Source organism: Mesoplodon densirostris, chromosome 16 (assembly GCF_025265405.1).
Source record: "Mesoplodon densirostris isolate mMesDen1 chromosome 16, mMesDen1 primary haplotype, whole genome shotgun sequence".
Classification (NCBI taxonomy): Eukaryota; Metazoa; Chordata; class Mammalia; order Artiodactyla; family Ziphiidae; genus Mesoplodon; species Mesoplodon densirostris.
Genome location: NC_082676.1, coordinates 38,996,073 through 39,006,644, shown reverse-complemented (window position 1 = coordinate 39,006,644; position 10,572 = coordinate 38,996,073). Strand labels below are relative to the sequence as shown.

The window sequence follows — 10,572 nt, the reverse complement described above, 5'->3', positions numbered from 1 at the left end:
TCATTTTAGGGTTGGGTGGAGGAGAAACCAAAGAGGGAAAACCAGAAGAACCAGGATAGGACCAGAAGAGTACAATGCTAAGGAATCAAGAGAGGAGTGAATTCCATGAGAACATGCCACGCCAGTACTTGCATAACCTTGAGAGTGAATGTCTCACCCTAGCCCCAGCCTGAAACCATCCTCTGCATTTGGCAACCTAGAGGTCAGTTTCCTCAACATCCCAACATTCATTTCAGGTGTCAGTGTCACAGAAATCTTAAGCACCAAATATAGCTCAGTGAAAGCAATTCTATAAATCCAACCAACATGGTCTAAATTTGCAAACTTTACAATAGTCTGGCTTGATTAACTAGAAAGCCCAATGTTTTCAAATGTTTTTGACCAAGATGCACAAAAAGAAATACCTTTGCATAAAGATCCAGTGCATGCACACACAGAGACGCACACACATGCCTGCGTGCCCACACGTTCATGTGTGGCCAAAACGAAAGTTTCCTGGAACGCAGAAAAGATGATAGTAACCTACCCATACTATGTGCAAAGCTCTGTGTCATTTTCTATTCAATATAATTTATTTTTTAATGCTAGTCATGCCCTGCTAAATTGATTTCACCACCCACTCATGGGTCATGGCTTGCAGATTAAAAACTAGACTTAGGCCATTGAAAGCAGAAGTCAGAAAACTGACCAAATCCTGCCTTTAGCCTTGTTTATTTGGTTTCACCTGTTGGTTTTTTGTTTTGGGGGTTTTAATAAATTTTATGCCTTCAGGTTGGCCTCCCTTCTGTACCATTTCCACCTGTCTGATACCCAACTGCTTCACACATCTTCACACTTGCCTGGCCCCTGAATGCACTTCTTTTGGGGCCTTCTAGGCCTCTAGATGCTAGAGGAAAAGACGTACGCATTTATGCATTCCATGAATACTGAATGCATGTCTCTCACCTGCCAACCACATTTCAGGCACTGGGAATACAGCAGAGAACAGACAAAAACCACTGCCTTCATGGAGCTGAGATGCTAGAAGAGGGAGACAGACAAGCAAAACAAAAAAGAATATTCTTTATTAGATGGTGATAAATTCTTTAGTGAAAGTAAACCGGGAAGGGGGTCAACACGCTTTAAGAGCCACCAGATTGCGGGCTTCAAGCCCCTTTGTGGAAATGAGGTAGCCTGATGTGTCCCTACCTCACAGAGGTGGGCTGAGAGAGGAATGTGAGAGGGCATGACCAGAATCTTCCTCCAAGAGAGTTCCCAGACGGGCCCAGCAGGTAAACCTGACCCATCACGTCCCCAAATTACTCTGCCAACGAGCAGAGCACCAGTAACTTTAACCTAGAAAATTCCAAAATTCCAGTCAGCCATTAAGGGGGAGCCGTTGCGGGACGTAGTCACGGGCACACCGGCCCCGGGGTGGGAAGCCCTTCGGGTGTATTTCGGACTTTTCCCTAATTTGCAGTCCCCATCACCCTTTCTCCCGCCGGATAAACGGCCACCTCATTAACTCTGCACACATGACCCTCTCGACCGGACTCCTGGTTACTGCGCCTGCCTTATCTCTTGACTCTCCTCCCTCACATTTTCCGCTCCAACAAAGCCAAACACAGCACCGTGGGGGCTTTCACGCTTCTGTGCCTTTGGACACGCTGTTCCTTCTGCCTGGAAGACTGCTGGCCTCCAACCCCGCGCGCCCCCTCCCCCTCCTCAGCGAGGTCCCGTTCATCCCTCAGAACCCAGCCTGGATGTCCTCTCCTCCAGGAAACCCCCCAAGGCCCCATCTCTGTCCCCCGCACCCCTCTCTGTTTTGCTTCTCTGCACTGTAATTACCGGTTTCTCCAAATCTCTCCCCTCCCAGACTCAGGTCACCTCCAGCGCGCGAGTTCTGTGGGCGACTCGCTTTGCGCCCAAAAGCGCCTAGTCCCGAGCTCTGAGGGACAGAGCTTGCATTCAGGCTCAGGCTGGCTCGAAAGGCCCCCGTTTCTGCCCTTCGACTCCCCGTGGGCCCGTGGGGGCCCGCGCTCCAGCATTTTCCCCCAGCGCTTCGGGCGGGCCCCTAGGGCGGCCGCCCAGCCCCTGACATCAGCGGCCGCCGGCGCCCGGGCCGCGCGACTACAAGTCCCGGCACGCCCTGCGGCGGCCGCGCATGCCCAGCGGGCCGGCGTTTGAGTGGCAAGTTGTTTGTTACAGCGAACACCAGCTGCTCTCCGCGCCGGGCGCCGCGCGCTGCTGCTCCGCCAGCGCTGCCGCCCTCGCCCGCCGCCCGCGGCCCCTCGCGGCTTGGCGGGCCTCCCCTTTGTCCGCCCCGGCCCGCCCGGCGCCGAGCTCCCGGTCACCGGGCCGGCTGCCCGCGGCGCTTGGTGCCGGCTGGGCGTGCAGGGGGCGGGGGCCGCGGCTCGCCCCCCGCGGATGAGCTGCCGCGGAGCGCGGGCGGACGATGGAACTCCACATACTGGAGCACCGGCTGCAAGTTGCCAGCGTCGCCAAGGAGAGTATCCCGCTCTTCACCTACGGCCTGATCAAACTTGCCTTCTTGTCCTCCAAGACCAGGTGAGCTCGCGGGGACGCGGCGCCGGCCGGGGAGAGACAAAGAGGCGCACCCGGGCGGCTCTCCTCGCCGCCGCGGCTCGGAAAACAACTTCGAGCCCCGGGGAGCGCCCCCGCCCCGCCCCCGCCGCATCGCTCGTCTTGTGTTTGACAAAGCCACCCAAAATGCCCTCCAACGGGGTCCTTCCCCCCCGACCCTCCCTACAAGATGCATCCCTGCCGCTGTCTCCCCCACCCTAGCCCCCTCCCATCCTCTCCCTGAGATCCAGAGGGCCGGGGAGACAGCTGTGACGAATCCGCTAATGAATGAATGAACGAACGAATGAATGAATGAAAAACAGGTGTGGAGACGCGGCAGTGTAAAAAACAAACTAACGCCCCCCCATCCCCCAATCCCTCCGTTGGGCCGGCCCCCGTCGCCTGGGCGGGGGAAGGGATTCTGCTGAGCGCGGCTACCCAGAGCAGAAAATCATAAAATCATTAGTGGGTGTTTATCTCAAGGTGCCTACGAGGATTGCGGCCGGCGCGGGCGGCTGGGGGAGGGCAGAGGAGGGGGCTGCGGGTGAGGGTCGCTGTGGTTCTTTCTCCTCTGGGTCCGGGAAGGTTGGGGGGGGGCGGCGGGGGGGGGGGGCGGTTGCCGAACCGTGGAAGGGGGAGGAGCAGGCGTGTTTATGGCTCTGCCTTGAGGCTGGGCTTGGATGCTGCAGGAGGAAAAATAGTTGAAGGCCTTGGGAGGTTGAAAAAAAAAAAAAAAAAACCAAGTTGGATTTTTCCCACTGCCGGTCAGGGTCTGACTTTTGTGAGCCCCGGTGGGTGCTTGGATTAGGGTGGTGTTTTTTTAAGGAGCCCTAGCCCAGTGGAGTGTGAGTGCAAGCTAGCCGCTGTAACTTAAATCCCTTGTTTGTCCACCATTGTGACTGTTGAAAGGGATGAAGTTATTGCTGGCTGGGTTTTCCGGGCGTTGAGGCAGAGGTAATTCTCCTTCTCTGCAAAATGAATGAATAAATTACAGGTCAAGGTTAATGCTAAAATGCAGGGCCCCTAGGCTACCCCCCCTTGGGTGCTGAGTTCAGGGGAGCTCCCGGGATGTGGGGAAATAATTCAGTCCGAGCCTCTTATCTGCCTGTTAAAGTTCTTCCCTGGAAATCTCACTTCGACGTGTGTGTGTGAGCGGGCAGCTCAGTCCCGCCATTGTTTGCGAGATGGAATGAGAGCCAGTGGCATCTTGTTTACTTTCTTCTCTGGCTGCTTGCTGGGGTATGGAGGGTTGGAATCCTCACCTTCTCTGGGCCCTGGCTCCTTTGATTGCAAAGGTAATTATTAAACAGGTCATTTGAAAACAAAAGCCAACAGCTCCGATTCTGAACCTCCCCCTCCTCCTTGCCCCCGACCCCAGCCCCATCTGGTTGTTGACACCCACCCATTCTGCATCTACCTGCCCTGCGCTCCCCACCCGCTAGCCTGTCTGGAGATTCCAAGGCTGGAGTTAAGAGAAAATGGCCTTGTTTTTCCAACCCTTGGCCGTCAGCCCCAGGCAGCCCCCTGGCTGATTTCTCGGCTACCATTCAAACCACCGGGATGATGACTCAGGCTGCTGCTGTGCGGGGCCTGGGTGCTGGGAGGAGGGGGCATTGGGGGGCTTCTTAGAAAGGCAGCAAAGGGCCACTCCCTCTGCCCCTTTCCCTTTACGGAGGGATTGGCCCTCTTCCAGCCCCCAGCCCAGGGTCCAGTTTAGAGGACTCATAGATAGACCTGTCCTGGGGGTGAGCCCCTGCTGACCTGTCTGACCACAGAAACCGCACCCCTCAGTGGGTCCCGCTTCTCCCACTCTTGCAAGAGGCAGCTGGTCTGAGGCCCAGGTGACCAGTCCAGTCTCAAGATGACTCAGAGGTCAAAGGTCACCTCCATGTGTGCAGGGTCTGGCCCTAGAAGGTGCTGAGCACATTTGTCAAATGGCCAAAGGCCTGCCTCCCCAGCACTCTGGGCCAGGACACTGGCTTCAGGTTGTGACTAGCCCCCTCATTGCCTGTGTGACCATGGCAAGGTCCCTTCCCTTCTCCGGCTCTGACTGCCCATCTATGATGAAGACAGCACCACTTGGCCCCCTAGGTTTCACAGAGCTGTTGTGTGTGTGTAGCATGGAATGAGTGTGGAAATTGGCTTTTCTGCAAGTATAAGGGGTAGTGGGGTGTGGATATATTATTTAAGCAATTTTCAATGATCAGTCATCCAGGTGGAACTTTTGGTCCTTTTTTTGATTTTTCCATCAGTACCTGCCCCCAAGTGGTGGCCCATAGCCCTGTCATTTTTGTCACTGTGCCTTGTTTACAAGTTTTCAGTCACTCCCTGTAGGGGTGAATCCTCGGCATGGCATTTGAGACCCTTTGGGATCTGAAGCCAGAATTCTCATCTTTAGTCACTCTCTGGCAAATACTGTGTGACCCACAGTTTACTTCCCTTCACACCTCCCTGCTTTAGTTCTCTCCCTCTCTCCCTCTCTCCCTCCCTCCCTGGAACCTCCTCCTCCCACCCCCCAGCAGTAAATTCCTATTCAACCCTCAACATCTAGTGCTATCACCCAAAACTTTCCTGAACCCCTCTTGCCTCCACCCCCAGCAGACTTAGTCACTTCCTCCCTCTCATGTCAACCTGGGTGGAGGCTTGGGGAGGGATGTGGCATCAGTAGATGCCCACTCTGTGTGCGGGTGCAGCTAGGTTCAAGAGATGCTGAGATACCCTGCCTCTTCCTCTTTGAAGCCCAGAACCTGGTGGGAAAGGAAGAAGAGGTGATCACAATACAGCAGGGAAGGGAGTACCTAGGGGGTAGCAGCAGGATCTGGGGGACTGCCTGAGGGAGCCTGGGAGGCTTCCTGCAGGAGGTGGCACTGTATCTTAGGGCTTTAAAATAGGATTTAGCCAGATCCTGGTTCAGTATCCTGCATATGCCACGGTACAACTCTGTGAATTAGGTGGAATGAAGGAGTCTGCAATGAAGGAATCTGAGGCTCAAATGTTAAGTGACTCATTCAAGGTCATGCTGTAAGTGGTAGAGCCCAGATTTGAATCAGCATCTTTCTGGCTCAGGCTCAGAGATTTGCTATTACAGGTTCATTGACACCCATATTCAACAGTTATGTCCACCCCTTGTATTTGCAGCGTACTGTTCTAAAGCTTTAGGAGCATGGGATGGAACCTGTAGATCTTTCTGCATCCCTTCCGCCCTGCTTTTGTGGGCCTTATCTTCTGCCAGGAATGCGTGTCCGTCATCACTTCCCATCTAGACTTACTACTTCCTCCCCTTAACCTTTCCTCACTTCTCAACTTTTTTCCGTAACAGTATATCATTTGCTTGTCTTATTCTCCCACCACCTAGATTATAAACCTTACTTTCAGGAAGCTTTTTGTGCATCTTTTTATCTTTTCCTTCTCTCACCACCCCGCTTCCAGTACCAGAGATAATAGAGCTACCACTGATTTTACCATCTGTTCCAAAGAGATGAAGACACTGGGTTTGGAGAAGTAAAGTGGCCTGCTCAAGGTCACACAGCTGGGAAGAAACAGGATTGGGATTTGAACCAGGTCCTTTCTCTGCTGTGCTTAGCACACTGCTTTGTAGGCACTTAGTAACTGCCTATCTGATGGATGTCTGACTCGTGCAGAGTGACCCAGATTCCAGCCAGAGTCTTTTCTGAGTGCCTTGGGGGCTGGAAGAGGCTCGGCAGGCTGAATCACACCTGGAGAAACAAGGCCCAGTGCCCCTGCCCCAACTCTCAGGGTAGCATCTGAGTGTGGCTGGAATAGGGGGCAGAAGGCAGGCTGAGTACACTTATTCGAGGCACAAAGTTGGAGGCGGAGACCCTGGCTGAGCAAAATCCAGGCTACCACAGAGCTTCGCCCTGTGATAGCCTGAGGTTCTGTAGCCTGGCTGAGGGCCCGCCACAGCCCACCCCATCATTCCAGTCTCAGCTCACATGGCTCCTAGCCACAAAGATTATTTGCGTGCATACACACACGCTATAGTGTCTCTAGCCTCAGGCCTTTGTCTCTCTGCCTGGAATGTTGCTCTTTGCCCTACCCCCCTTTTTCACCTGCTCCTTCTTTTAAATTCCATTTTAGCCTCACCTCCTCCAGGAAGTCTTCCCTGAGAGCACAGCTGAGCTCAGATCCTTCCTCTGGTATGATGGGCTTAATCTCAAAAAGATGTAATGTGACCAACCATGGAATATCAGCAGGCTCCTTTGGGCTGCAAATAAGCTGGCCCAGACAATAAGAAGTATGAACTTTGCGCGATGAGGTCATGAATCGGGCTGTTTGAGGGTTGGTAACTTAAAGGCTTGATGATGTCATCAAGGGCCTGGTCTTTCTCTTTGGCTCTGTGGAATGGCTGGGGCAGCTCCAGGCATTATGGGCAGTCACAGGACAGGGTGGCGAGGACTCAGGGAAGCAAAAGGGCTGTTGCCTCCCAGGGTCTATGAGAAAACCTTTCTGGGAACACACCCCCTCATACACAGACTCTCATCTCATTGGTCAGAACTAGGCACATGAGCATTCCTCCACCAGTCACAGTTACAGGAAATGAGACTATCACGAACTAATCAGGATCCACCACTGCAGCTGGGGCCGGCTGCCTGGAAGCTTGTGGCCTCTGGGAGGTGGGGCTCCCTAGGGTCCCCAATTTACTGTCGCAACCCCGGAAGGGAAAACTGGGAATAATTAATAAGTGTACGGTAAAAACAACAATGACAACAATAATAGCTGACACTTATAAAGCATTTACTACATTCCAGGCACTGTTCCAAGCACCATATATCTGTTAGTTCATTTAATCCTCACAGCAACCCTCTAAAGTTGGAGCTGGATTGTCCCCATTTTTCAGATGAGGAAACTGAGGACCTTGAGTGCCCAAGGACACACAGAAGTGGCAGAGCTGAGATTTGAACCCAGGAAGTGTGGTCGTAGAACCTATCCTGAGACCACTCAGCCAGGTCTAAAATCACACCGGTTTGGACACCCACTCCCCAGGGGCCACTAAGCAGAGGTGTCACTGAGAGTCCATGGCAATGAAGTGGGGGCAGGGGTGGGGGCAAGATCATTATCCTGAAATGCAAGTTCAGGTGACAGGAAGCTGCAGCACCGTCTTTTTTTGCTTGTGAAATGCTTGTATCCAGAAAGTCCATTTGATTGGCAAGAAAAAGCACCAAAGTGACATGTAGTAAGCACGTGCTCACAGAAATCCACACTGCCCACTTGGGCCAGACCCGCAGTCTGCAAGTCTCGGGTAGAGGCGTTTACAGGAGAAAAGCTCAAAGTTGCAAAAAGTCCATTCAGAGTCCACTGTTTTCTTGAGTGCATGGGGCTGAAGCCACTGTTTGATTGCATTAGGGAAAGACAGGCTGGCAGGGGAGTTAAGACCTGGGACCCGGCACCTGGGGTGGAATCCCAGCACCCCTACATCCTGGCGGTGTGACCTTGGGCAAGATGCTTGACATCTCTGTGTGCTCAGTTTCTAAAACAGGTATAGTGATCATGTCCACTGCCTAGATTGCTGTGAGGACTTAGAGAGACAAACCATGACAAGCACTTCAGATAGAGCCTGGTCTACTGTCGACTCCAGTAAGTATCAGCTGAGAGAGAAAATGCCCTTTAAGCTGGTCAGTGACAGTCTGTGGAGGCAGAGTTTGAAAAGCCCAGGGTTAGGAGATTTTTCTAAGGCTTCTTATGCGCATACAATCACACTCTGATTTAGGACGTGGAGATTCTGTCACTGCCCTCCAGGTACCTCACCAAGGACGCCAGGCATTTACGGCTCTGAAAGGGGCAGCCAAAATGCTGTAGCATCCCCCAGCTGCAAGCAAGTAAGGCTTCCTAGAAGAGGTGGCACTGTGAGCTGAGTCTGGGTGGAATAGGGAGATGTCAGGAGGTAGAGGTGCTGGGGATGAAAGAAGACAGGCCGGGCAAGGAGCAGGAGGGAGTGGGCACGGATGGAGGAGGTGGGGAAGGCACAGATGGAGGAGGTGGGGAGAGCACAGGGTGAGCCCCAGAGCCAATTCCCACACCCGCCTGGGGTATCCATGACCTGTTGCTGCCCCAGCCCCAGCTCCCAAGCACCAGGTATGGAAAGCACAGAGTTGTCCTTGGCCTGCCCCACATCCGACTGCTTAGCGAGGTCCGCCCCTCCTCGCCCGAGCCCCCTGCTTCTCCAGGCGTCAGTCCTCCTCATCTCCCCACTGAATTATCCAAACAGCTTTGCCACCAGTCCCATCTGCCTCCAGGACAGTGCAAATGGTTAGCACAGCCAGAGCCCTCTGGACAGGAAGAACCACAGGAGCAAAGGCCTGGAGGCTGGAAAGAGAAAGGTGTATGCAGAGTGCAGGCTGGGACTTGTGGCCCGTGTGACCACAGCTTGGGGTTGGTGCAAATTGGTATGTTTTGTTCATGCAGAAACCCTGCAACGTGCACCTGCTATGTGCAGGGCCCAGTGGAAGACACAAAAGGAGCTTTGGTCCAGTGGGAAGAAAAGGTGTGTTCTCTGCCAAAGGTAGAGGGTGAGAGGCCCAAAGACCCAGAAGGAGGGGACAGCTGGTACTGCGGGGGCTGAGTGGAGGCCCTGTGGCCTCACCAGAGGTGGTGCTGGGGTAGATGTCATGGTTCACTCTGAATCTCTGACTGTATCTCTGCCTTGCTCAAGACCGTTCTCAGACTGCGCCCTGATCCTTATCTGGCACTGTGAATATTCTTCGGTCTGACTTCTGTCCTCTCTGGCTTTGCCCCATCTCTCCACCACACATGCCCTTGTTTTAGAGTAACTGTGGTAGTTTTTAAATACCCCAAATTCTTTGACACTGTTCCCTTCAAAAGCTAGACCTCCCTTGCCTTTAAGTGTGGGGTCTGGATTAGTGACCTTCTTCTAATGAGCAGAAGGGAACAGAAGCAGTACTGCGAGGCTTCTGGGGCTTAGGGCTTAAAAAGATAGCTTCTGCCTGGCACTGCTGTGCTCTGTCTCTCTCTTGCTCTGTGGGAAGCCAGCTGCCATGTTGTAAGGACACTCGAGCATCCTTGTGGAGAGGCCCACAGTGGAGTGGAACTGAGGCCTCCCACCAACAGCCAGCCTGTGAGTGAGTCACCTTGACAACAGATCCTCCTGCCCCGGGCAAGCCTTCCAATGACCGCAGCCCCAGCTAGCACCTGGGCTGCAACCTCATAAGAAACCCTCAGCCAGAAGTGCCCAGGTGTGCCATGCCCACCTTCCTAGCCCATAGGAGCTGTGAGAGATACACGTTTGTTGTTTCAAGCGACTAGGTTTTCAGGTAATTTGTTATGCAATGGGTAACTGATATGGTGACTCTGTAATTTATCATCCAAATGGGGACACTTCTGAGAATAACAGGGAGCACTAAAAATAAGTACCCTGGACAACAGGGCAAACCAGAATGTGTGATCGCCCTAGCCAGCTTTCATCCAGCCAGATAGCTCTTGAAGCCACCCTGGGGCTGGGTCAGTGGCTTTCTGGGATCACCTGTGCCTCAGGGTATAGGGTGGGAGAGCTAGTCCCCCTCTGTCCTCACGCCAGGTGCATGTCGAGGCCTCCTCAGGACCAGTGCTCCACTGCACTGACTCATCTTCTGTTGCAAAGGACTGAGCTTGCGCTTGCCGGCCAATGTTTTTCTTATAACAGACCTCCGGCCTGAGGAACCAGCCCCGAATAAACCAGCCTAGTCCCACTGGTGCTGGAGCAGTCAGATTCTGGTTGTCCAAGACCCAGTGCTGCACCTTGGCACAAGCAGACAGGCCTACCAGCATCACCCCCAGCGGCCAGTTCCCCCAAATCTTTAGCTGCTCAGTTTGTGGTGAGTGTGTTAAATTACACCTTCTAAGGGGAAGCTCAGCTCTGGATGCCTTACACTCTTCCTTGCCTTAATTATAATACATTGGACACACTCTGACCTCTGAGATCTAGGCTTACAAGCTTGGGGTCTTATCTGCCCACCCATGTTCATGGCAGCATCATTCACAATAGCCAAAAGATGG

The 10,572-nt window shown here is 53.4% G+C and overlaps 1 protein-coding gene across 1 annotated transcript in view; it reads left to right on the top strand.

The window, feature by feature from the left end:
- Positions 1–2,342: 2,342 nt before the first annotated feature.
- The window catches only part of CASTOR2 (cytosolic arginine sensor for mTORC1 subunit 2), a 59,348-nt gene continuing 51,118 nt past the window's right edge, over positions 2,343–10,572 (top strand). Inside the window, exon 1 of the mRNA XM_060120168.1 lies at positions 2,343–2,547. Coding sequence (XP_059976151.1) covers positions 2,435–2,547 — 113 coding nt within the window. The 5' untranslated portion in view covers positions 2,343–2,434. The remainder of the gene's footprint in view (positions 2,548–10,572) is intronic.